At 40.6% G+C, this 27,394-nt stretch overlaps 2 protein-coding genes across 3 annotated transcripts in view; one reads left to right on the forward strand and one right to left on the reverse strand.

Annotated features, from left to right (window-relative positions):
• FBXL5 (F-box and leucine rich repeat protein 5) overlaps positions 1-10,953 on the forward strand; it is a 34,678-nt gene extending 23,725 nt beyond the window's left edge. Inside the window, exons 9-11 of one of the 2 annotated variants that reach the window (XM_037045604.1) lie at positions 358-1,080; positions 3,835-3,983; positions 10,157-10,953. In XM_037045604.1, coding sequence (XP_036901499.1) covers positions 358-1,080; positions 3,835-3,983; positions 10,157-10,233 — 949 coding nt within the window. In that variant the 3' untranslated portion in view covers positions 10,234-10,953. The remainder of the gene's footprint in view (positions 1-357; positions 1,081-3,834; positions 3,984-10,156) is intronic. The other variant, XM_037045611.1, reaches the window with a different exon arrangement.
• A 3,584-nt stretch (positions 10,954-14,537) lies between these two features.
• Positions 14,538-27,394, reverse strand: part of CC2D2A (coiled-coil and C2 domain containing 2A) — a 90,814-nt gene continuing 77,957 nt past the window's right edge. The window contains exons 32-38 of the mRNA XM_037045596.1: positions 24,177-24,266; positions 22,456-22,569; positions 20,802-20,936; positions 20,026-20,148; positions 18,869-18,927; positions 16,713-16,890; positions 14,538-14,837 (exon numbers count right to left, since the gene is read on the reverse strand). Of these exons, the coding sequence (XP_036901491.1) occupies positions 14,649-14,837; positions 16,713-16,890; positions 18,869-18,927; positions 20,026-20,148; positions 20,802-20,936; positions 22,456-22,569; positions 24,177-24,266 (888 nt within the window). The 3' untranslated portion in view covers positions 14,538-14,648. The remainder of the gene's footprint in view (positions 14,838-16,712; positions 16,891-18,868; positions 18,928-20,025; positions 20,149-20,801; positions 20,937-22,455; positions 22,570-24,176; positions 24,267-27,394) is intronic.

Below are 27,394 nucleotides of genomic sequence, written 5' to 3' on the forward strand. Positions count from 1 at the left end.
CATGAGTACCAGCACCTGTCTTCCTCCAGAGAGCTGTAGTCTGCTCTGGTTGCGGCTGGTGCTGCTGGTTCCCAGAGCTTGTCTCCTCTGGGCCTGCTGCATTAATCATTAGTTATCCATGCGTGTACAGCCTTTCCTTACTGGGCACTTTTCAGTAAAATAAACTGAGTCTTCTCCTTTCCTGTCCTTTTTTGTGTCCCTGGCATCTAAAATAGTACCTGACAATACGTATTCAGTAAGTATTTGATTATATTAGATTTAAAGTCTCTCTTTTATTTTTCACTACTTACATGTAGTCATATACTTTTGAAGAAGTTAACAGTATCCCCTAATAGCCTTGCTATCTGTAAATTATAGTTGGTCTTGGCTTGGATGCTGCCAGAGTCTTCGGCATCTTGATCTGTCTGGATGTGAAAAAATCACAGATGTGGCTCTAGAGAAGATTTCTAGAGCTCTTGGAATTCTGACATCTCATCAGAGTGGCCTTCTGAACACGTCTACGAGCAAAACCACTTTGACTGCATGGGAAAATGAAGACATGACCATGCAGTCCCCCAAGCAGTACGCGTGTTTGCAGGATTTAACCAGCAAGAGCGTCGGAGAAGAAATTGATAACGGACACTCCTGGACTAAGCCCGTTTCTTCTGAAAATTTCTCCTCTCCGTATGTGTGGATGTTAGATGCTGAAGATCTGGCTGATATTGAGGATGCTGTAGAATGGAGACACAGAAATGTTGAAAGTCTTTGTGTGATGGAAACAGCATCCAACTTCAGTTGTTCCTCTGGTTGTTACAGTAAGGATCTTGTTGGACTAAGGACTGGTGTCTGTTGGCAGCAGCACTGCGCTTCTCCAGCCTTTGCATATTGCGGCCACTCGTTCTGTTGTACAGGAACAGCTCTAGGAACTATGTCAGCACTCCCAGAGTCCTCTGCGTTGTGCAGAAAAGCGTCAAGGACCAGACTGCTTAGGGAAAAGGACTTAATTTACTCTGGGAGTGAAAAATCAGACCAGGAGACTGGACGTGTCCTTCTGTTTCTTAGTCTGTCCGGGTGTTACCAGATCACGGACCATGGTCTCAGGTAAGTAATCAGTTGCACAGTATTTGAAAATGGGTATGTTCTCATTCTCGAATGGAATCTAAAATCTTGAATTTAAGGGTTACACCCTTTAGCTGATTTATTTAACCTAAAGAGTTAACCAAGATTTGTCCTACTTTAAAGTGTTGGAACAGTATAACTTCAGCAAGTTTGTTCAAATAATTTGTGATATATGGGAGAATATAAATTTAAAAGTTTAATAAATACTTAGCAAATGCCTACAACACATTTTCTGCGGTGCTTAGTGGATGTAAACCTGAATAAGAATTTTTACCCTCAAGGACTTGAAATAGAAAAGAAAATACGCATACTGTATTTGGTTGCTGGGTATTATTAGTGTGCATTCTTTAAGAGATTTTGAATAAAGATTTTGTGGGGATTCGAGAAGAGAGTAAATGATCAGAAAACTGAACAAAAAGATGATACTGAGTGAACCTTGAAGGACGATGAAGGATTTTGATAGGGGCAGCAGGAAGAGACGGTTCCTGGTAGGGGGACCCCTGGAGCACACAGTAAAGCACCATGGTACCTGCTGTTGGGTTATTTTGTTATGGTCGTTCTCGGCACTAGTAATGTGCAATAATCATTTGATTGTCTTTGATGTGAGCCTTTGGAAACAGAAGACATATTTTCTGTTTTACCTTTTAATAGGCTTGAATTTTACTAATGCTCTATAGTAATGGGATGTCAGGTATGTTAAACAATGAAAATCCATCCAGGATAAAGCCTAATAGTCTCTTTCTTTCTTTTAAGTTTGATCTTTAGCATATTAAATTGAACGTGGTGGGGAATGTTTAGAGAAGACTTGGTATTCCAGTCTTGGTGTCTGTCGTAGTGAAAGATACGGACTGGGTGTTGGTGGAAGATAAGGCTGTGGCGGAGTTTGAATTCAAGGCAGGATTCATCTGGGAGAAACGCAGAGACTGTCTTGTGTGATACCATTGGGACTGGCAGCTGATAAAAAAAGTCTGCAATCTGAGTGCAGATGGTCTCTTTTTCATTGACTTATCTCAAAGGAATCTTTTTCTTACTCATTTAGATATTTATTGAGTACCTACTATGTGACTTGCCCTGCTTTAATTACTCGGGAGCCAGACATATTTCCTGCTTTCCTAGAGTTTATAATCTATTGGTAGAAATAGATAATAAACGTGGTATCACACTGAATGTTTTGAAGAAAAGTAGGGTTAGGGTTACAGGCTAGGGAATTCTGAGAAGTCCCCTTTATAATATTTGATGGACAGGAAAGGCCTTGAGAGGAAGTAGTTTTTGAGTAGAGATTAGAATGAAGTTACAGGATGATTTTTGTGTGTATCTTCTGTGGAAAGAAAGGAAGGAAATAAAAAATACAAATTTAGTATTTAGAAACCACTGCATTGCATTTATATGTTGGTTTAAATAGTATTTCAGTTATATAGTATTTAAATAGTATTTCAAGTATTTCAGTTACAACACTTAAGTGCAACTGTGTCAGTAGGTTAGAAGACAAATACAGTTCATGTCGGCATTCAACTAAAACTTCTGGGAACAAGAAGAGCTCGTTGGGGGCAGTCAGCGTACCCTGCATTATTCACAGGGTTTTATTCAGAGATGTATGGCGTGAGTTTTGGCAAGTTCATTAAATGGGGCTGTTAAAAGAGCATTCATTGTACAAGTATAGGTTGAAGATCAAAGTATCAGACTAAATCAAAGCCCTAAGGAACAGACAGTGTTTTGTTCTTTATGTTCCTAGAGTTTTGGAAGAGTTTGAGAAAGATTTTAAACATTATTTGAATGTTTTAATTACAGTTGGTGTATTATATTAGTTTCAGGTATACAACATAGTGATTAGATATTTATATATAACTTACAAAGTGATCACCCCAATAAATTAGACTTCCCGCACCAGTCTAATTGTTTACAGTGTTGTTCAGTTCTGTCTCCCTAGTGATCTTTTGTCTAGTTGTTCTATCCACTATTGAAAGTGGTGCATTGACATCTCCAACTATTTATGTAGAACTATTTCTCTCTTCAATTGAATTGTCCCTTTTTGTTTCATATATATCTGGGGCTTTGATTTTAGGTGTGTATATGTTTATAATTGTTTTATCTTCTTGGTGTAGCGAACCTTTTATCAATATATAATATCCTTCTTTGTCTCACATAACCTTTTTTTAAATTTTAAGTCTCTGTCGTTTGACAGTAGTAGAGCCACCCTGGCTCTCCTGGTTACTCTTTGTGTGGACTTTGTTTTCTCATGCTTTTCCTTTTAAGCTCCTTGTCTTTGAATCCAAAGCAAGGTCTGTTATGAATAGTATGTAGATGCTGTATACTAGCATGTTTTTTTAACCCAGTCTGATCATCTCTGCCTTTTCGTACGAGTGTTTGATTTACATTTAAAGTTTATATATATGTGTGTATATGTATGTTTATATATAACGTACCATTTGATTCTCTCTTTTTCCCTTTTCTGTATTTTTTAAAGTTATTTTATTTGTCGTTGTCTTGGGGATACAATTAATGAACTTAAAAAAAACCTAGTTTGATAACCAACTTAATTTCAGTTATATACAGACACTGTTCTTACACAGTTTAGTGTATTCCTGCCTAAAGATGAGGTTATCATATTTTATGGAAATTATTAAATTTTTTTATTACCAAATTTAAAGGTCTATTAATAGTGGTCCAGTGGGCCATTGGAATGCATAAGATTTCACAGGTTAATGTATTCTAATTGCTGAATTGCTTCTCTTACAGGGTTTTGACTCTGGGAGGAGGGCTGCCTTATTTGGAGCACCTTAATCTCTCTGGTTGTCTTACTGTAACTGGTGCAGGCCTGCAGGATTTGGTTTCGGCATGTCCTTCTCTAAATGATGAATACTTTTACTACTGTGACAACATTAACGGTAATGCCTTTCAACAATGAGAGTTTTGAAGGAATCGACTTTAAAAATTTGAACAATTCGGCTTGTTCTTAGGGTTTTTATTTAGTTTTCTAGATTTCCAGCCCTTTATATTTAATAAAATTAAAAAATCACTTTTTTCGTTAATTAGCTTCTCTAAAAGTCATTTTTAATGGATGTTTCGGGTATTCATTCTGCCAGACTTTTGAGATATGTAATCATTCCAAAATGGCAAGTTATTGTAGAAATACTTATATTCTTACTACATTCCGGGAGATTCCTCCAGAATGACATAGCAGGCATTAACAATGTAGATATATTGATGTTCTAGATGTACTGATTTCCTAGGCAAGAGACTCAGTTTTCTAACAGGACAAGTTGGAAAAATGCGGTAGAGAAAAGAGGACTTGGTAACGTGGGCTCCTCGGGGACCCTGGGTCTGCTGCCAACGCAGTCCTGGGAAATTGAGGAGGGCAGCCAGCGGCTCAGGTGCTCGAGGCACGACTCAGAGTCTTGCAGTGTTTTGAAGATTGGTTCCTGAACCTAACTTTTAACAGTCATCAGATAAACATATCTTGTTTTGTTTTGTTTCGATTTTTAACCTATCCCTACCTTCTAATGGGCTTGCTCCACATGCTTTTGCAAAGTATATTCAGTGCCCTTTTGAGCATTGATATTCACTGGGAGAGACTAAAATTCCCAGAAACATGAAAAGCTACTCTCAGTCATTAGGAAGCAAGTCAACTTTCTCTATTTATAACTGAGAAAAACATTTAGATGGTTCAGATTCTGCTCCACACCTGTCTTTTTATGTCATATACTGTTGCCTTTGAGCCTGATTCATCTTAAGATGACAGTAAGATCAACTGAATTTTTTTCATGCAGAACAGTGGACAGGAAGACTGGAGGTGTGGCCTCTTCTTTAATGGCATACCAGTAGGCAGAGAAGTTAGCATATCTGCTCTTTCACAGAGATTAGATTTTTCCCAGAATATATATGAAGAGACAGGAAATGGTAGCTAGTGCTCTTGTTTCTGGAATCATATGGGTGATGCAGGAGACGACCTTTCACATCTTGGAATAGCAACACTAAGTTGGAACATTTCTTGCTGTTGTTACCTTTAATGTAAATCAAGGAATGGTGAAATGAATGTCTAGAATTGTAGTTGCAACCTGCTAAGTGTACAGAACCAGAGTATGATTGCTATAGTGAGGGGCTTGCTGCCTGTGTGGATGCGGTGAGTTTGAGAAGGGAGAGTTTTAATGTACAGCTCTGTCCTTGTAGGTGCGGTTTGTACTTCCTAAGGCTTGCTGGCCATATTATGAAAAACAATAGTAAGCAACTGTTCTTATCAGAAAAACATAGGTGTGTTGCACTTGAATTGTCCAAAATGATTTCAACATAAGTTATGCTGTGGGAATTTATCTCACAACCTAATTTGTTCTATTTATTTTGGGTTATACCGATGTTATGGAGTGGGAGAGATTGGTCTGTTTCATTTTTATGATCTGCCTACTTGTTTTAACTGTATACTGTTTAAAACTTTTAAAAACAATTTACATGATGGGATAAAGTTGAATACTTAAAATCTTTTGCACTTTGCTAGGATTTTAGAGTTCCCTTTCATCTCAACTGATGTTGAGTATGTAAATTTTGGAGTGTTCCAAAGGGGTTGCTGCATTCCTGGTGTTGAATTTTAGGGGTTTTGATAAGTGAGTGGTAATTTTTAATGAATGAATTTTAATGAATCTGACTTTGAAAGATGTAGAAGGAAATTGACAGTGCTTGTATAATCCAATATTGAGTCTCATTTTACAGCTGCTTAAAGCATCGTGTGGGGGAAATGGAAGTCCTGTGAAGTTTATAGGATGACTTATGTTAATTTGCATTCCAGAGTTCCAGCCAGTTATTCTAATACAATCTCTTCCTTAAAAAGACATGGACAACCTAGAAAGTGTCAGAATAAAGTTGTGTTACATCTGTTTCAAGATGACACGATCAGCATCTTTCACTATAGCTCAACTTGTACAGTAGATAGTCAGTGACTGCTTGGCTGACCCTTTAAATTATTATCTTCATTATTTTTGAAAGTAGTTAATCTGCTTTGTATAAGGTCTTAGAATAATGAGGAGAGTACTTAGATGACAAATTATGTTTTAAATATTTGAGATTTAACGATTAACTAAAACTGTATTTTGTCAAAAGAATGTATATAGTTCACTACCAGGTTACTCGTTAAAAGAAGTAAATACCGGTGAACAGTATTCATTATGTGAATAGTAAGTGATAAGTAAAGCAGCAGAGTGATCTGTTTCCTAAGCACTAGCAGAGGTTTTGCAGAAGATGATTTAGTGATCAAATACAGGATTGAAACAATACCTATTGTGAGGAAGACACTGTACTAAACAATGATAGAAAATGCCATTTTTCAGTCTCCTGAGTGATTCTTCATAACACTTAAATTTGTTATTTAATTGATAAGTTGTGATTTAAATATAAAAAAGGCTTCTTAGCCATAATATTTAAAAAATGTCATTTAAGAAGTGTTAAATGGAATTGCCTAGTTTTAGAGCTCTTCACTAATATTTAAACAGTGATAGCAGATAAACTTTTTGTATTGATTTGCACTTCAATATATGTATAATTTATGAATTAAGATAGATTAGCTCAGTTTTAGAGGTGACGGTCTCAGATGATTTGCTCTCTTATGTTTCTAATTTAAGTGAAAGAGGAATTAAAGGTAAGTGAAGGTAAGTGCAGATATACAGCATAAGTAAGATTTTTAATATCAAGGAAAAACATTCAACAATGAGAATTCGGGCACATAACTACAGCTGACATACATGGCTTAGTCGGGTTTTTTCCAACACTGTCTTACTTTTTCTGTTGCCCATTTACTCCCTTTTCTGAATGGTCTTTCCATGGTGCTTAAAGGTCTTACTGCTAACTTTGCATAAGGTTTCAAGGCTTTGAAAATTGTTGTTCTCCCACTTTCTACAACATAAGACTAATCCAAGTAAAGACAGTGTCTTCACTTTTGCTTGCCCCAGGCCTTCAGCAGCACACAGTCCCTGCACTGGGTGGCATCACTTTGTTGGGTTATTAGAATCAGGCACCTGCTCTGTCGTTGACCTTAGGATGAGATTGTGGTGACTCTCACAGTTACTAAGTATCCATAGGCTTCAGCTTCACATTTGAAAGCACTGACATATTAATTCCCTATTGACTCTGGTAACTTAGAATGGAATTGGAGGTATTCTAGAGACTGTTTGAGGGAGGGGCCACGTGTTTACATCAGTGTGAGCTAGGAGTTTGTTTTGTGATAAGAAGCTGACGGCAGGACTGGGCGACTGTCTACCTGATGTAGGACTGTCTACCTGATGTGGGGCACGTGTTTTTCTTTCCCCATTATTCCTGCTGCAGTCCCTGAGCCTTTGAGAGCGAAGAGGGACCCAGGTGGCCATCGTGGAGACTGAGGATACGGGCCCCTGTCTTTGGGGTGGACGGTGGAAGGCCGTGGGTGTTTGGGAAGATAGGGGTCTTTAGAGTAGCCTCCTTAATCCCGCTGGCTCTGTTGGAGGCTCCCTTTTATTCTCTCCCATCAAAACCAGTGCCTTGATTTTTATTGCTTTCAGTCATCGTTTATGATTTTTTTCTAGGTCACTGTTGAATTCCCTAAAAAGACATTTTAAAGCATTTTAGGGAGTTTTAGCTTGAATAATTATACAAAGTCTCTGTGTTTCTTTCCTCTTATTTCTTCTTTAAAAATTTGGAATAGAATTACATACTGAGAAAATCATAATCAGATGCATTTTTGCAAAAACCACCAGTGGAAGCATTTCAGCACTCACTGTCAGGGCAGGACCGTGGTGTGGAGCAGGGCATTGGGTCTTAAAGAAAGGCCCTGGTGATTGGTGGGCACTGCATAACCGGAGTCGGGGGTGTTGGGGTGAGATGAGAAGGGGCAGCATGGAGAGTGGGCGGTGGTGAAGACTGAAAGGCTGAACGTGCATTCGAGGGGAGGAGCAGGCCAGAGGGGGGCAGTGAGGGGAGGGTTCCAGTCCATGGGTTTCCTGTCGGGGACGTTCTGACCGATACCCAATAGTGTGTACTGACGGGTTTGAGTTCAGTGTTGATGAAGACGACTAACTTGGGTCTCATTTTAAGGGAAAATAATCTTAACAAAATGCAACTTTATGAATTGCAAATATTTGACACTCTCAGTGGATCAGTTTAAAAATAAAACATTTAATTTTGGTTAAATAAAAATGGGCTTGTGGTAATTCAGTTTTATATTTGAAATAATTTGGGACTTTTTATTACGGAAAAATTGAAACACATAGACTAACAGAATGAATGTTTGTGTATCATTAGCTTCAGCAATTACAAACCTGTGGCCAGTCTTCTTTCATATCCCATTGCCCATTACCATACCTGCTGTACATATGTTTGTGAAGTTCATTAGTTTCTTTTTCCTTAAGGACATATTATCATTTCTATAGTGAAATATATGAACATTATTTTTCATTGTGTATCCTAACAAATTTGCCCTTTGTATTTTGTATATGCCATTTCAGGGATGCAAGGAAAAGTTAAATTCTGGATATACCGTATTTTTCGGACCATAAGATGCACACGCCCTCACCCCCCCATTTGGGAGGAATAATGGTTGTTAATGCTGCTGTTGAGTTCTATTTACATTGATGAAATATTATGTTATTTACGTTATTAAATATTTTACCACATTTTTTGCTTCAAAATTTTTTTTCTATTTTCCTCCTCTAAATCTTAGGTTCATTTTATGGTCCAAAAAACACGGTAAGTGTGTTCTGTGTGTTCAGATGGCATTAGCATAGTGGCCTTTTGTAGTAGATTGCTATTTTAAAAAACAAAACAGAGCTAATTAAAAATGTTTCTGGTTGAGCTAGAGGTCAGTCCAGACAGAGTACTGCTGTTTTTCAATTATAACCCATTTGACATAGTCTGTAATAAAATTACATTTCATGTACTTTTGTGTGATCCTTATATATCACAATTGCAGGTATTTGGTTCTGATTGATGAGTAAAGAACTATTAAGGCTGTTCTTTATTTGTTCATGGTGCACATGTACTGAAAGGCTTCAATATTGTTAAAGATTTATTTATTTATTTATTTATTTATTTATTTATTTCTCTTTAGAGGGGAAGGGAAGGAGAGAGGGAGAGAAGTATCAATGTATGGTTGCCTCTCATGCGTCCCCTGTTGGGATCTGGCCTGCAACCCAGGCATGTGCCCTGACTGGGAATCGAACCGCAATTGTCTGGTTTGCAGGCCTGCCCTCAATCCTCTGAGCTACACCAGCCAGGGCTGAAAGGCTTCAATGTTGTTAAAATATCCCTTTTCACAGTTATCTGCCTTTATGAAAACAGATTCATTCAAAGTAATTAACATTTGAATATGGACCCTGATACCTCTTTTTTGACATTTTCTAATCCACAGCTATGTTCCCTAATGGTCTTTTATCTAGTGTCTGGGCAGCACAGTGTGACTGGGGTAAAATGTCACTTGTTCCACAAATGTTATTACTCTTCGTAATCGAATCACACTTCTTATTATGTCTTAGATATGTTTATTTAGTTAATCTTCATTATATACTGGAAGGTATATAATTCTGGAAGATAATTTCACTTAACCCTACTGTATGATTTATTTTAGCTGTGGATGTGAGATAAAAATATGACAAACATGTTAAGCCTATGTCTATATAATTTTTCAAATTTTGAATATAATGTTTATTATATATAATTGCTCAATATTGGATACTTTAGCTGATCTATTACAGATAAGATTGTTTTTGACTTAATTATATTTCTCAGAAGAATGTTCTGGCAGTCCTGCCTGTGGGTTATCTCCTTTTCTTCTTAGAGTTTTATTTTGTAAGAATGTTGCCAAAATATTATTTCCCTTTTTCTTTCACTCAGCTTTTGGACCATGAAAGATATGTTAAAGTCAAGCTATTGGAGATTTTTGTGTCTGAATGATTTTTTATACACTCATTGTGAAATTTTACTTCTATGTTATAAACACGTTGCTGGTAAAAAAAAAAAAAGTGTTTTAAGTTCTTTCGGAAGCAAGATTATTTTTATGTGATTCCCCAGGAAGTTCCTCCTCTGACTCTTGTCTGTTTTCACACAGGTCCTCATGCAGACACCGCCAGCGGATGCCAGAACTTGCAGTGTGGTTTTCGAGCCTGCTGCCGCTCTGGCGAGTGACCCTTGACTTCTGACTTGTGTCTCCTTCATTAGCTGAGCAGGCTTCCTCTCATGCACTTTACTTGTAGCTCATTTCTTGTGTTAACCAGCCCTTTTTGAGTGTGACCTGTTTTGGCCCCATTCCTTTCAGCCTCAGAAATCTTCATTTACCAGTGAATTGTACAGTGTTGTTTCTCTTGCAAGTCTTATTTTTGTTTTAGAAAGGGATTAGGTCTTTTCATAAGAATAAGGGTAGTTTTATCAGCTTTCTTTTAAATTGAATGCTTTGAAAATAATGTCACTAATGCCTTGCCATTTAAAGCATTTTTTAGATTATTTGGAGTTTTAGTCAGTGGGGGTCATTGGTTCTCTTTCTGTATAAACACTGCACCAGGCTTTGCAGGCCTTTTCAGACATACGCTGCTCAAGTTTTATTTTCAGAGACTACACATTTTGGAAACCAGTCTCTTTTCCATAATGTTTCCTTTATTTGAACAATTCTCAGAGGGCCAATTCAAACATACCCACATGTAAGATTCTTTAAGACTATAGAACAAATTGGCTTCTTGGTGGTAGCTCAGTGAGCTGGCAAAGCACCAGTTTATTTGTATTAGCTTCTTCTAAGAGCCCCCGTCTCTGCCACTGTCCCTACTAAATTGTCGAATTTGAAAGGGGTTTTTAAAAATTCCACAATCATTTGAGGAAATGTATAAATAAAATCTACTTTGAGGACTTTACCAAGTGATTTCTTTTGTGTTTTGATTTTATTATAAATCTCAATGCAGGTTTAAATTTAGTGGGAAATAGTAAATATTTCAACTCCCATGAAATCATGACCTTGATAAACAGTTGTAGACAGATTCTTAATTTTGCTGAGCTGAATTGTCTTTTTGAAATTAATTGTGCGGTTGTCAAAATTTGAATTTGTAAGCTTATTTTCACTGCTGTGTGAAGAGAGAATGGGAGTGGAGACCTCCAGTTCAGAAAGGCCCATATTGAGTCAGTTTCCTACAGCGCTGTGACTTGCACGTCCTAAGGAGGGAGTAGTGGCCGCATGCCGTTGAAATACACGCACGGCTGTGGAGGAGGAAGTCGTCTTGCTGTTTGTGGTCCCACGTGTTGTTTGTGCTACGGGGGTAGGAGGAGTAGGAAAGATACCAGTTATAGGGAGATGGGTTTCAGTTCAGGCTCAGAGAAAACTATATCTCGGGGCTGTGTAAAGATGAAAAAAGAATCATTTGATGGGCATATAAATAAGACTTCACGCATGCTTATTCCACTAACATTTGAATTAAACACTCATAAGGGAAGGTCATTGGCTCCAAAGCGTGGACATCTAATTACCGAAATTTTACCTTTCTCCGAGGGCTCTCATTTTGATTCCACTCCTGTTAGCATCTGCAAAACAAATGATGGAAGCACCAAGCTCCCTGCTGTCTAAGCAGACCATTTTATGTTTTGAGTTTGTAGCTGCTAAGCTTAAGCAGTTACATCTTCTGTGGCACCACTGTGTGTTGTCTTGTCCTTTAAAGTCTGGCCTAAGCACAAAGTGAGAAACTGTTTCTTGATTCCTTTAGAAAACTTGAAATCTGAGCGTATTGAATAGTTACGGGGTCAGAAGTTTTATTTTGTAAGATTGACTTTTGTAGTTACTGTATTTTTACTTCTCTAATTGTTTAGTAAAGTTTGTTTGGAAAGTTGACGTAAGGGACTATTTCAGGAAAACAAACTACAAGAATTTTTCTGTGGCTAGTGCCATCCAGTCTTATACTTCATCTTACTCTCCATAGTTACATGAACTCCTTGGTAAAATTCCTCATCGGTAATCATGCCCTGGGTCATCCAGGGAGGGCTGAAGTTTATCGCCATGTAACCCGAAAATGGCATCGTATTTTGGGTGTAAAATTATGATAATACTTATATGAAAAATAATAAATGGTGTTTCAGGACTTGGCTCTAAATGTATCCTTTTAAGTTAATTAATTTGAGTGGCTAATTTCCCCAGGGGTTCCAGGCAATTGAGGTGCCTCCCTTTTGCTTTGTCCTGTGCTGCTTAATGTTAGCAAACCATTAGGTGGGACTTGGCTGGGACCAAACTGACTTCAGTGTCACCACTTGTCATGTGGAAACGTCTGCTGTCCACCTTCCCACCAGCTGCATGGGGAGATAGCAGAATCTGCATTTAATTTTTGTACATTATCTCTTTCATTATTGAAGAGAGAGTTATATTTAATGATATACTACCTATACTTGGTTTACATTTATCTTTGGTTTTGTGATTGATTTCATTAATTATTGAAACTGTTCATTCTTAGAATAAAAGATAACAGTTAATGTAAGTGCCTGTGGTTGCTAACAAATGTCAGGTGTTTGGTGCTGGGCAGTGTCCTACGTATAGTTGACCTTGAACGCTTTGGGTTTCAACTGTGTGGTTCCATGTATAGGTGGGTTTTATTCAATAAATACCTCTGTTTTGGACCCACAGTTGGGGGCCTGTGGACATGGAGGGCCAGCTGTATACATTGATCTACACCATTTTACATCGAGGACTTAAACATCGTGGATTTGGGTATTTGGGGAGGGGGTCCTCAAACCAGCCCTCCATGGATATCGAGGAATAATTAAGGTTTTTGGGAGTCAAAAATTTTATGCAAACTTTTCTTGGGGGGGTTGGTGCCCTGACGCCTGTGTTAGAGGGTCAGCTGTACTTCATATGTACTGACTTGTTTAATTGTTACAATGTGATGATGCAGGTAGAGTAATTATTGCAGTCTTTAAATGGGGAAAATAAATTACAGGTTAAGTAACTTGTCCACGAATTCCCAGCTCTTAAGGGGCAGAACTAGGATTTCTCTAGAGTTCATGTTCGTAACCACGGTGCCACTCTGTTGTTACATTGGTAATGACTGCTAAGGGTCAGTCCTCGAACTGTCGCTTAACAGTTCGTAGTAGAAGTGTGTAAAAGCCACAGGAGCATAGAGCGAGAAGTGAAAGCTTCTCCTTAATTTAGTTCCTCCAGCCTAGTTTTAAGTGAGGTCCCATTCCAGGTATATCAGTTGTTCTTAGCTGGAGGTGAAGGATGTGCTGGAATCTAGTGGGTGCTGCTGAGCACCTTACGGTGCCCGGGAAAGCCTCCTGCTGCAGCTACCTCCGTGGCCCAAAATGTCAGGAATGCTGCTGCTGAGAACTCCTGCTTTGTGTATTTCTATGTTGTGTGCGTCTTTCCTTGTCAACACGTACATTTAAATCCTCTTGCCCTGGCTCCTGTGGCTCAGTGAATTGAGTGCTGGCCTGTGAACCAGAGGGCCCCTCGCTGGTTTAGCTCCCAGTTGGGGCCCATGTATGAGTTGTGGGCTGGGTTCCTGGTTGGGGACATTCAAGAGGCAAGCAAATACCCACCTTCCTCCCTTCCTCTCTCTAAAAATAGACTCTTAAAAAATTAATTAAGACTTTCCTCCTAATGTGTCTAAATTGGACCCAGCTTTAAAGAGTCAATTTGAAAAATAAATAAATCCTCTTCAGTGGCTTAGTATATTATCTGTCGTAGTCAGTTTGGGGGCTGCTACAACAGAATACCATAGCCTGAATGGATTAAGCAACAGACATTTATTTCTCACAGTTCTGGAAGTTGGGAAGTCCATGGTCAAGGTGCTGGCCAGTCTGGTTTCTGGTGAGGGCTCATTCTGATTTGCTGATCTGTGCATTGCAGCCACACATGGCCTAGAGAGGGGAAGCAAGCTCTCTCCTGTCTCTTCTATGGGCACAATCCCATCTTTAGGCTCTCTCTACTCTCGTGACCCAATTACCTCCCAAAGGCCTCATCTCCAGATACCATTTACAAAGGCGTTGCAGTACCACTTCCACATAGGAGTTTGGGGGTGGGGTGGACACAGTCTTTCAGTTCACAGCAGTGTCTTAATTTTTTAAACTGCTTCCCTTTTGATGAAAAGTTAAATATATTCCCCCTAAAATGCTGTTACTTCAATCAGTGTGTGTGTGTGTGTGTGTGCATGTGTGTACTTGCTTAGTATTTCTGTGGGATATGGTTTTACGATGTATTCAGCATTAAAAATGAACAATTTTACATTGCAAAGTTGTTCTTCCTTCCTTCAGAAAAGTAGTTCTGTGGGTCTTAAAAGTATGGCTGGTACTGTGCTGGGCAGGCAGAGAAGGAGGGCTTCCAAGTGGGAGGTGAGCAAGTGCAAAGGCAGGCTGCTGAGCAGCTCCCTAAGAGTGTAAGGGACTGGGGAGTCACCAAATTTTCAAGTCAAAGTGGCAGAGGCAAGGCAGATTGCTAAATAAAAACTCTTTTTTGCACAGTTTGAAAATTTTATTTATAGATATTTTCTTGTGATGCGATTGATCAATGTCACTTAACAGTATTCTCATACCCTAATTGTAGTTTTACCTGATAGAAAAAGTATACAGTGAAAACATTATCGGTTACGTATAAGGGAAGCAACATAGATCCAAACAGACAGAACATTTTTGGGATATGGGTGGATATACACAGCTAAAGCAAATTCAACATTAGGAACATCTATGTTATGTACGCCGGTGCTGTATACAGCTTCAATTAAAGGCTTCAGTTCCGAATAGGGCATGTGAAGGGGAAATCCAGAGAACTGAAGGAAAAAAAAGACAAATTTTAATTCTTAATAGAAAGCCTTTCTGGATCTCCAAGTTATTTGTTCTGTTTTCTGTTCAGCTGTGTGTTAGCAATACAGAAAGTGGAGTGGGGCTGAATGCCTTTTCTTGTCTTCCGCTGCCAGCTTGTTGAATTGGTGTGTGACCCCCATTAGTCACCCTCTACTGTTCCCTTCCCTTTTCTGACAGCCCCTGGTTTGCACAGTAACCCTGTGACTGTGGGGTCTAGATTAAGCCAATCATTGCATTCATTCTACACCCCTGGCCAGCCACAGTGATTATCTGCAGGATGGGCATGTGATCGAAGGAAGTGTCGAAGTGAGTTACAGGAAACTCGCTAGGGCTCAGCGCTCCCCGCTTTGGCCGTCCATGTGCATACCCAGTGTTTGGGAGTCCTGCCTGGAACCGGTCGAGTCTTCTGGGACCACGGGAAAAGCCAGCTTGCGGGGGATGCCATCACGTGGATGAGGGCTAGAGGTACTCACCTCTGACTTTTACTTAAAACTTATTTTCACTGGCTGTTGGAACTAAGTGTTCTGTCACTTGAGAACATCCTGGCTGAAAACCTGACCTTAAAAGTTAAAGGATATGTTTAAGTCAGTGACTAGAATCAAGTGTCCAGCTTCGCATTGGCCACCAGTGTGTACTGTCTTAGTCTGAGACTGCTGTCCAGGTTTAGCCACCTGTGGACACGTCACTAGCAGCAGTCAGGAGAGAGGGTGTATTGTCTATTAGAACTTTTCTTAGCAATGAAAAGTAATTAGTATAAAATTGTATCCTTTTAAAAAACCTGATGGAGAATGGTTGGTTTCTCCTTTATGCACAACTGAGCCTAACATGAATTAGCCAGATCATTTCATTTTACTTAATATTTGCAATGTACTTCATAAAAGTTATTTTTTCCATTCCATAGGATCATCTTATTAAAAAATGTTTTTCCATTTTAAAGAGGTATTTTGCTATTTAATAATATGTTAATTACTGAGATTTGAACTTAAACATTTTTTTTTATGTTTGGCCAAGGACACTTTTTCATTGCTTTTGGAGGGAGAAAGGGACAGAGAAACATCCATGTGAGAGAGCACCAGTTGGCTGTCCTCCGTATGTGCTAGGACCTGGGGTTGATCCGCAGCCGTCCAGGTACTGGCAAGGCTCCAAACAGCTGAGCCTCAGCTGGGGCAAGATTTGAAGTTCATTTCATTTTTTAGGTTGTGCAACTTCATCCACATACTTTGTAGAGCAGTATAGGATTTTTTAAACTTGTTTTTCAGTTACCATCTACATTTAATACCATTCTGCTCCAGCTGCAGATAGATGCTCAGCAAAGTGGTCTGAAGTCACGCATTTCACAGGGTGGTTCCCCTACTACCCCAAGCACCCACCTGGCCCCAAACCACTGTCTCGATGTTACTGCCCATATTGCCCACGCAGCAGTCTGTATATCTGTGGCTGTTCTGCAACTACCCATTTCTACTGCTTAATCCCTTTACCTTTTTCACCCAGCCCTGCAACGACCCTCCCCACTGACAGCTGTCAGTCTGTTCCCTGTATCTATGAATCTGTTTTGTTCATTAGATTCTATGTGAAATCATATGGTATTTGTCTTTCTCTGACTGGCTTATTTCACTCAGCATAATACCCTGTAGGTCCATCCATGTGGTTGCAAAAGTAAGATTTCCTTTTTTTTTATGGCCGAGTAGTATTTCATTGTGTAAATGTTACCACAGCTTTTTAATCCACCCATTTACTGATGGGCCAATGCAGGAGTTTTGATACCAAAAACACACTCTGGGGCAATTTCCCATTTGAAACAAGGAAGTCCACAGCCTCAGCTGAGAGGCGTGTGTGCTTACCCGGTAGTCCCCCAGCTGTCTCAGCAGTTCTGCCCTGTGGTCGTCTTCCACGTCCTCTCCTCGACTGGTTTCTAACAGAGGCAGGAAGTGGCGCAGCGTGGAGGCGCAGTACCTGTTCCACCGAGTCAGGTGCCGTGGCCTCCAGTCCATGATTTTTTCTTTTAGTATTTTTTCAATCCTGTTTATAAAAAATAAACTCCATTTTTCTTCTCTCCTTCCCTCACTCCCTTTCTTTCTTTCCTTATTTGACTTTTTTCTTAAAGACAAAAACCTACTTTGTATGCAGTGGGGATTCAGGTGACTACATAACCACGTTTTTCTTGGTGGTGGTGTCCCTTACTAGGCACAGTTGGTACTTACTACGGGTGAATCCCTGAGGATTCAGAAATTAACACAAGTGATCTGTGCCCGTAAGGGTTGTATGTGGTTGGGATGGGAAATAGAAGGCCGATGAGGAGAAAGGACAGGGGAGCCTGAGGGCCACAACGGATGCTTGAAGTGGAACACGAGAGGGAGCACTGAGTAACTGGGATGGCTAAATTCAGTACTATCGGCCAGAGATCTATTGTGAAGTCCCTGGCTGGTGTGGCTCAGTGGGTTGAGCACCAGCCTAAGAACCAAAGGGTTGCTAGTTCGATGCCCAGTCAGGGCACTTGCCTGGGTTGTGGGCCAAGTCCCTGGTTGGGGGCTTGTGAGAGACAGCCGGTCGGGACATTTGTATTTCCCTCTCTCCCTTTCCATCTCTCTGAAAGTAAATAAATCTTTTTAAAAAGACATATTATCAGGAAATGTTTTATCATTTTGTTCACTGCTAACATATACAGACAAATCAGACCCAGACAGAAAAGGTGGGACTTATGCTGAAAGCTTCAAATAGCCTCTGAATGCTGCATATTGATTGCTTCCTCTGTGCCTTCCATTCATGAGGATTATGTCTCTGAATTGCCTTAGAACTGCCTTTAAAATATCTATCATCATTGCAACTTAAGTTATGGAATCTTGCTTTATAGTTAATATGATGGGTACTGGGTCCAAAGGATGTGAAGTTTAAATGCAGAATGAAAGAAAAGAGCTACCCCTTATTCGCTAGATACTGTGCTAGTGCTTTTCATACATTTTTGTTTAATCCTAATAATAACCCTATAATGTAGGGAATATTGTCCCATTTTTACTTATAAGGGGACATTTGAAATAGGATAAAGGATTTGATAGTCCTCCCAGCAGGGGAGCTGGGATTTGAACTGAGGCCCTGCCAGTTCTAAAGCATCCCATGCATCCCTACCCACACACAGGTGTAGGGCCCAGCCAGCCTCCTGCTGCTCAGGAGCTCTAGGACCCCCTTCTCTTTTGGCACATGACTTGTATCTTTGTGTTGGGCTTCAAGGTGATCAGATCAAGAATTGCCTGCACTTCTCATCAGTATTGCAGAACTAGATGATGTGAGTCTAATCAATAGGATCCTGAAGCTACTAGAGAATATTTTTGCTAGGTGGGGATCCCAGATAAGGTTTCAGTTGACATTGAGAGTAAATTGGTGTTTCCTAGTAGTAGTCCCTTAGACCGGGCCACGTCAGTCTCGTGGAATTGACATGATGCTCTTCACAGAACTTGCTGCAGTAGAAAGGGCACGCTGGCTCTGAACTCATGTCTGGGGGGGCTTAGAGCCTCCCCTAATACCTAAGTGTGTGGCCCTCTTTGAGCCTCAGTTCCCACATTTGTGAAACTGGCAGAGTAAGTTCTGTTTTGCAGCGTTGTAAGGATTATAGGGACTCAAGTAGGTACAAACCTTCCCTGTGTCTTAGGTTTATAAATTAGCCAAAGCTCAGTAAGCCACTAATTGGGCAAAGAGGCATATGTAAGCTGAAGATTGTATGTCTGAACAAGACCCATAAAAACATGGTGCTGAACTCTGAGGCGGAATTTTTGGGGAACTGCCTAGCACCTCTGGAGTCCTTGTTTGTCCCACGCCATGCTGATGCCAAAATCTCCATTTGAGCCACGGGATTTAGGGATCACACCTGCACTGGGCGGTCTATAAACATGAATTAAAATCAGCTGCCCAAATTACTTCACACTGCCCCAGGCAGAGAACTGTCCAGTTTGGAGTACACTCCCCATGATGGAGCACTTGTGGATTCGGGGCATCATCACCTGACCTGTCTTGCAGCTCTGCTGCGGCCGATTTGTCAGAGCCCTGGTAGATCAGCTCTTCCGGCTGCAAAAGAGGAAGTAGTTCAGAAATTCTGGAAATCATTTACACCTAGTTTGAATAGCTGCACAGCCTTTTCTGAATCTTTCTAAATTATGAAATCTTAGACATTCAACCAGATACAAGGACTCAGCTCAAGGAAAACAAATAAATGATAGTGCCGTGTGGTGCTTCCTCAGTGCCTTCTCTCTCATCGCAGAAGTAACCTTGACCTGAATTCGTTTTCTAGCACTTTCATTCAACATGCATAGAGTACCTACTGTGTGTCAGGCACTTTTATAGGTGAAGAAAAATTCCCGCCCCCGTGGTATTTACATTATAGTCAGTGGAGATAGGCCAGTTACTGTGCTCACGGTTTTACTACAGACATGTTTTCCAAACTACGTAATGATTTTATATAGTGAATGTTGCTTTTTCTTCTCAACATTATATTTAGAAATAGTTGCAAACACATTTTTAGAGTGCTTACTAAAATCAATGTTGATTTGTTTGTGTGACAGTTATAAAATTCTCTGTTATGTACTGTAATTTGTCCCCAGTCTGTTGCAGTTCTTAGGCTATTGCAAACATTGTTCCTATGAAAAATCCTGTATTTGTCACATTGTACACATGGGGAGTTTCTCCAGGACAGTGTTTTGTAACCCCTTTTTAAAAAAGGTTTGGTCACAGAGAAAAATACATCTTATATTACACACCCAGCATACACATACATATCTAGCTCTCACACAAAAGTGGTAGTAAACAATTCTTATGTTTACTACTTGGAAGCTACTACCAGGATCCCTTTATATTAATTTTATGGGTAGATCATGCTATGAAATTAATGAGTTGACACCACATTTAAAAAATCATATAGAATATATTGTGATTTTTTTTGTCACTGGGCTCTGTTGGAATGTTTTATTATGTATATGTGTGTACTGGTTCTTGACATGATGGTTATTTCTTACTGTGAGTCGGGCTCAGCTAAGTTTGAAAACAAATAGTATTTTAGACAAAACATTTGGTAGAATTAAGGGTCAAAAAATATCTGGCTACCAGGATAGTGACTTCAGATTCTTTCCTTGCTTTTTCTACATTTAGTTGTTACTAAGAGAATTATACCTGGACACTGGAAAGGCCAGGGTATGGAAGGCTTCTTGAGAAGAAGGATTTCCATAGCTTGGGTTTGGTGACATCAAAATTTATCCTTAGTGGTGAATCATATCGTTGAAGGTTAAACCAAATCTAAAAAAGACAAGCCTCGGTTAGCACGTGTTGTGTGCACATGTGCGTGTGTTTGTGTGGAGGGGGACACCCCTGCTCTCTACAGACCCCTCCAGGGTCAAATGGCTCCCCAGACTGGGTACGGCCAGAATCACCCGCTGGCACTTGGAAACCTCTCTTAAAAAAAGACAGAGCCAACTCAGTTTCCTTAGGTGTGACTCAAAGCGCTGTGAGTTAGACACTGCACACTCTGTTTGGGAAGAGAGAACTGAGGACAGAGCCAGGACACACACTCAGGTCCTCTGAGTCTTTAGCTTCGTCCTGCTGCTTTGTAAGCCGGGTGACACATTCAACCAAAACTTTATTGTTTAGGACAGTTGTGGAACTGTGTTTGACACCACATTTCTTTTTTTTTTTAATTTTTATTTATTTATTTTTAGACATAGGAAAGGAGAAAGAGAGACACATACCCTGACTGGGAATTGAACCAGCAACCTTTTGGTTCACAGGCCTGTGCTCAATCCACTGAGCTACACCAGCCAGGGCTGACACCACATTTCTTTAAATGGTATATATTTGTGTAGAAGTTTTGGATATGTATTTAAATAAGTAGGTCACTTAAAAAAAGATAAAGCCACAGCCAACCATGTTCAAGAGGAAATGTCAATACTTACGTTATCGGGGCCTATTAAACAGCCCACACTTTTTAAGGGACAGAATGTATCAAACTGGGCATAAAAATGTCCGCTGCAGGGATTCCATATTAAGTAGTGACTTTGCTCTCGAGTTAGCACGTAGGCGGTCGGGCCCTGAAGGAACACAACCATTAAAAGAGTTTCCAACTGATTATGCAATTAAGGTCAAGAGTACTTCGTACAAATAGTTTATCATTTTATTTAGCTGGACTCCTGATATCTGAAATTCATGGCTAATGGTAAAAATTAGTTTGAAGTTCTAGGTTGTGCTGGGTTTAAGAAATAAAATCAGTGTTTATTTTTGCAGAATTTTGCATCTGCCAGTAGTGCAGTTCAGTGAACCAACAGGGCGGTAGTTTGTGTTGCTCAGCCAACAGACAGCAGTTTAAGATAGGCTGACGAGCTGTCGATAATGGGAGTGAGCACTGCGTTTTCCTTTTTAAAAAGAGCGACACTGCCTGTCAAGTGTTGGAAGGCTGATTGTATCTGAATACTACTTTTTAAAGTATATTTTATTGAGTATGCTATTACAGTTGTCCCATTTTTCTCTCCCCTTTGCTCCCCTCCACCCTGCACCCCTCCCACCACTTCTATTTCCAATATAGTGAGTGATATTTGATACACGTTTATACTTATGTAAATGCAGAGAAGGTAATTTGACAAGATACATATCTGCCTGTTAAGAGTGACCACACCTGCAGCTGGGGTTGGAGCCGGAAGAGGACTTCACTTTCTGCCTGGAATGATTCTGCACAATCGGATTCTCTTAACAATAAGCACTTACTCATTTTTGCTTCTGTGTGGTTTCACTGCATGCGCAGAGTTCTGAAATGACTTAGAGTCACATAGCTCAGGAGGAGTGGGCAGAGAGCCCTGACCCCAGGCCCTGTGGCTTCCTAGCCCAGTGTTCTGCCCTCACACCAGGCTATCTGGAAGATACTGATGGGCAGTGCATTAGGAGTTAGACCAATGCCTGTGCTATTTAATTCCCACAGGACTCCTAAAGCCCCGTAGCCTCTTTTTGAAACACTTTTTGGATGTGTTGTTTCAGTCCCTGTGAATTTTCTTAACTTGTACCCAGAAGTACACCAAGGTGCCCCAAATGTAGGGATATTTGCATAGAGTTGGGGAAACAAATTCTAGCAGTCACTAAGTCTCCAGTCTAACAAAAACAATGATAATATCAAAAGACAGCTGCTATTAACATTCTTTGTTCCTGTGGTTACCTGCCTTAATCCCTTTGTGGGCAGGAGAGGGGGAAGAGGTTGCTAACCTTTCCACACCTCTGATCCCCGCCCCTCTTTTGCTGGATGACTAGCTCACTGAGGGAATCAGATTCTTGGTAACACAGGCAGAAGAAGGCTCACACTAGACTGAGCCAGGTGAGGCTGTGCCCAAGAAAGGCTTCAGATTTGCCAACAGATCATCTGAGAGGTGCAGGGCTCAGTACTTGGGCACCACTGAAAACCGTTTCATGTCTTATCACTGGTTCTCTTCGCTGTACGGAATCTCTGGGCCTCTGTCTTACAACTCAAAACATAGGTATTAAAATCAGTTCTCCTTATGATCTGGAACATAACAACCCGGTAGGGCAGCCACACCCCTCTGGCGGAGCCCGCCCACGCTGTCTCACCTCAGGGATAGCACTGCCCATCACGAGCCAGGCCTTTTTACCCAGGGAGAGGAAATAATTGCACAGTAAGACTGCGTGTTCTTCTTCGTCTCCCGCCAGGAGGTCCAGAAATTGCTGACAAAAAGAAAAGAATTATGTTGCGGTGACCAATGGCTTCACTCTGGATTAGTGGCACAGGGTGTTAAAAAGTCAGTGTTAAAGTTAGTACCTTAAAGAATATGACCCATCTTTTAAATCTGTCCCCAAATTCTGGTACTATGTTTTAATCCATTTCTTAAAAAAGCAGTTTTAGTGGACATGGTGCGTTCTCAGACATTGAAGACATGAGTTTCTAGAATCGATTAATACTGTGGGGTGGGGGAGACACATTTTAAAATTTTACATTTCATTTTGTGTGACAGCTTACTATGTGCTGAACACTTTTTAAAAGTTAGTAATTTTTTCGAAAAGTCTTACTGATTTTAGAGAGAGAGGAAGAGGGGAGGAGAGGAACATCAATTTGTTGTTCCACTTACTCATGCATTCATTGGTTGCTTCTTGTATGTTCCCTGGCCGGGGCTCGATCCTGCAACCTTGTAGTATCACATTGATGCTCTAACCGACCGAGTTACCCGGCCAGGGCTAAAGCCTATATTTTAGGGCAGGTAGGTTCACAGTTGGGAAGATGGTACAGAGAGTTCTCATATAAGCCCCACCCCTACACGTGCACAGCCTCGCCCTCCGCATCCCACACCAGATACGGTTCCTTTGTTATGACTGACGAACCTACACTGACACATCATAATCACCCAAAGTCTGAGGTTCACATTATAGTCCACTCTTGGTGTTGGGCAGCCTGTGGGTTTGGACGGATGTATCATGACATGCCTCCATCATTATAATGTCATACAGAGTGGGGAAGTGGAGGCCCAGTGGGTGAGGTAATGCCTGGGAGGTGGGGAAGCCAGCCGGGCTCTAGAGCCCATGGACTTCTGTCTATCTTCCTACAGATGTCTCCAGATGGTGGGGACTTACCTCTACAATTTGTTAACGTTATGCTGCCAAAATATGCTGGGGAACAAAAAATTTAAAGTGTACTTCAGTTTTCTTTTGGGTTAGAGGTCTCCTCCAAAGGGAATTCTGTATTTTAACTTTACGCAAACACAGTACAACACGAGGCCCGAAAACAGAAGGAATACCAGTGATGCTGGTTTGTTTCATCCCACGGGAAAGCCGGCTGGAAGGCCCGTGGCACACAGACTGTAAGCTCCCCCGGGACCATGGCCAGGCTTCTGCCAACAGCCAGAACTTAGTGCAGTGTCTGATCGGTGGTAGGTGGCCAATAAATGCACACCGAACGCCTAAGGACGTGGCATGCCTTCAGAAGCCCACAGGCTAAGGAATACATGATTTTCAATTGTAACAGAGGGTGTGGCTCTTTTCTTTAATGAACAAACCAGGAATATGGGCAAAGCAATACTAGAAGCATGTCAGCATTAAGACATCTCAAGTTTTAAATTTATTTCTGCAAATAACTAATGTTTGTAAGCTTCTGATCTTTGGGCAGATTGATTCAGAAAGAAAAAAATACATCAGAATTCAGAACTCGTGCTACTCAAGGACAGACCAGTAGATTTTATAATGACTAAAAGCATGTTGTAATTTAAAAGTATGCAAGCCGTTTAGCTAATATTCTGAGAAGTCAGCCCCAACTGGTCAGTCTGTGCGGAAGAACTACTCACATCAGACGTGCTCCATAAGTCACAGATCCCGGCAAACGAGACGGAGTCGGGCAAGAACGGAATCAGCGACACGTATCGTGCCACCAGCTCCTGTGTAAACGAAATAATTTCTAATAAATAGCTGAATTCTCAGCCTCATTTCCTGCAAGAAAGTTTCACAGACCACAAACATGCAAATGCACGAAATGAAACACGTTCACCACGTGCTTCCAGGGTGTGCTACTGGCCCACTGAATCCTCACCCGACATCCTATGGAGACGGTCACTGTTACCGCCCATTTTTTTACAGATGAAGAAACTGGCTCTGATATCTCTCTGAAATGTCTTATCATTTTCCCTCCCCACTCCCTTACTCTGGTAAAACGAGACTTTGCAGGGTCATCTCGTCTTTTCGCTAGCTCAGCCCTGAAGACAGCAGTTTCTCCAAGGTGCTCCGCTCCCTCTGAGAGGACAGTCATCCTTAGAAACCATTACAGGTAGAACCCAGCTTTATGTAATTTATAAGGAGGTTGAACATCTTTTCATATGGCCTCGCATGTTTCCACTTCTGTGAATTTCTGGTGCATATCTGTGAATTTATTTTGCATATTTTTAAGTTATTTTTTTACATTGATGTGCAAGAGAAGCATTGATTGGCCACCTCACACACCTGCAACGGGGGGTGGAGGGTGGGGAGGGGACAGGGAGACCTGGCCTGCAACCCAGGCATGTGCCCTGACTGGCAATCGAAACTGGAGGCCTTTCGGTTTGCAGGACCACGCCCAACCCACTGAGCCACACCAGCCGGGGCAAGTTCTCAGTTTTAATGTCAAATTTATCATTCTTTTTATAGTTCGTGCTGCTTTGTCTGGCTTAAGAAAAACACTTTCTATCTCAGGTAATATACTCATGGGGAGAAATACTTTTCATATTTAAATCCTCAATCTACCTGTAATTGAACGATGTGAAGTAGGAATCTATTTTTATTCTTTTACATGAAAAATCACTGATCCTGGTACGGTTTATGTAATAGTCCATTTTTTGTTACTAATTTCCATTGCCTGCTTTGTCATATATCATGTTTGAATAGGTCATATTTGAGTGAGTCTCTTCTGGAGTTTTTATTCCTTCTTATTTTGCTCTTAGCTACCCATGTGTAAATACCATTTTACCTTACTGACCGTGGCCGCATCGGCAGGTACGGGCAGTCTTCCCGCCCCGTCCCCCCTCTTCAGGACGGGCTAAGCTCGTTTGGAAACTTTGCACGGCCACCTAAATGCCGGAGTCAGCTCGTTGGGTTCCACGGAAAACTGCAGATCTGTTTTTAACAGTCTTTGTCTTTCAGCTGGAAAGCTAGTCCCTTGGGTTTCATTGTGATTATTGGTAAATATGTAGACTATTTTTACTACTGTATTCTGTGCTTTTTGGGGGTGCTTTTTATTTCTTGCAGTTTTTCTGTATATTTTCCCCTCCCAACTTCCTTTCACCCCATTTCATTTCTTATTTCTTTTTCTTTTTGCTGCTAGTTTGGAAATTATAGTATTCACGTTTCCTATTGTAAGTGGTTAATTAAAAGTTTCAATGTGAAAGTCTCACTTAAATTAAAAAGTTAATAAATATCTTTGTCCTCATCTTGGAAAATACTCGTATAAGGGTGTTACACTTCACAACAGCTTGGATGGACCTGGAGAGTATTAAGCTAGGTGAAATAAGCCAGTCAGATTTCACTTACACATGGAATCTAATGGACAAAATAAACTGACAAACAAAACAGAAACAAACTCATAGAGAACAGACTGGCCACTGTCAGGGGAGGTGGTTTGAAGAGCCAGGTGAAAAAGGTAAAGGGATTAAGCAAAAAAAAATCCCAAAGCGGACACAGACAACAGTATGGTGATTGCCAGAGGGCAACAGGGTAGTGGAGCTGGAAGAGGACAAAGGGGATACATTGAAAAAAATTTCTTACTAATCCTGTCTTGACATAGTCACTTTTTTCAGGATTGTTTACTCCATTCCTGATTTTTCACCCACATTGTAGTCATTGCTATGAAAACAATGCTGTTTTAGATTTCCTCATGCATTTCCTTAACCTAGCATTATGTGTTGCATCTAGAATTTTTCTAAGAGTCTTCCTTCTCTTTGAAGCCTATTTTTGAGGAATTTTATAAGGGAGGATCTCTGGCTGTAAATTCTCCCAATGTTTGTATGAAAGATAGTTTCAGTGGATATAAATTATTAGTGGGATGATTATTTTCTTTCAGTCTTTTGAAGATAACATTCCTTTTCTGGCTTTCAATTGGTCTAACCACTTTCTTTTGTAGACAATCTGTTTCTTCTTGAGCTGCTCTTCTGGTCGGCCTTGACTTGGTAGTCCCCCTGGTATTCCTGGATTTTCATTTCTTTTTCCTTACCTTGCTCAGGGTTCACTGGGCTTCCGGAATTGGAGGATGGTTGTCTTCAGTCAAGTCCTGAAAATTCTCAGCCCTTTCTCTTTGGATATTGCTCTTCTCCTTTTATACACAGTTTGGTCCTCCCTCCTCCCGTGTCTCCAAACCATTCCCTTGGGTCTTTTCTGTCTCTGTGCTCTATGCCAAGTGATTTTGTATGTGTACTCCAGTTCAGCGATGCTGCATTTCACTGTGTGAAACTCAACTCTGTGTCTAACTGTGTTCAATGTTTTGCTTAACCTGTGTTTACTTTTTCATATAAACTATACAGTCTTTTATTTTTACAAGTATGCCTTTAACATGTTCCTGCCAGTTCTGATAGTCTATTGTTCTTGTGTTATCTACTCGGTTCCCTAGATTTCTGAAACTTACTACACATATCTGGTTTACATGCTGAATCTGATCCTTCTAACATCTGTAGTCTTTGGGGCCTGATTCTCTGCAGTTTGTTGTTCCTGCCAACTTGTACCTTCTTCACGGTGATTGACTTCTTCACTGATGCTTTTATGTGTTCATGTTGCTTGGAGCTTTTCCTGTGGAATTTTTGGGAGGCTGAGCTTAAAGGCTGTTCCTCTAGAAGGATTTGTTTGCTTCTGACAGGGATCTAGGGGCATTACCAACAGGGAACACTTTCAACTAAATGTTTGGCTGAAGTTTTGGGGGTCGTGTACACCTCAGCACTCAATGTGAATAAATGCAGCTTCGTGGGAGGAACATCCCACAAGAGCCTCTGCCTGCTTTCTCCTCCATCCAGAGTCAAGGGTGAGGCCGGCAGGACCCCCTGCAGGACCC

The sequence above is a fragment of the Sturnira hondurensis genome, unplaced genomic scaffold (genome assembly GCF_014824575.4).
Source record: "Sturnira hondurensis isolate 20B ecotype Veracruz unplaced genomic scaffold, ASM1482457v3 Scaffold0000780, whole genome shotgun sequence".
NCBI lineage: Eukaryota > Metazoa > Chordata > Mammalia > Chiroptera > Phyllostomidae > Sturnira > Sturnira hondurensis.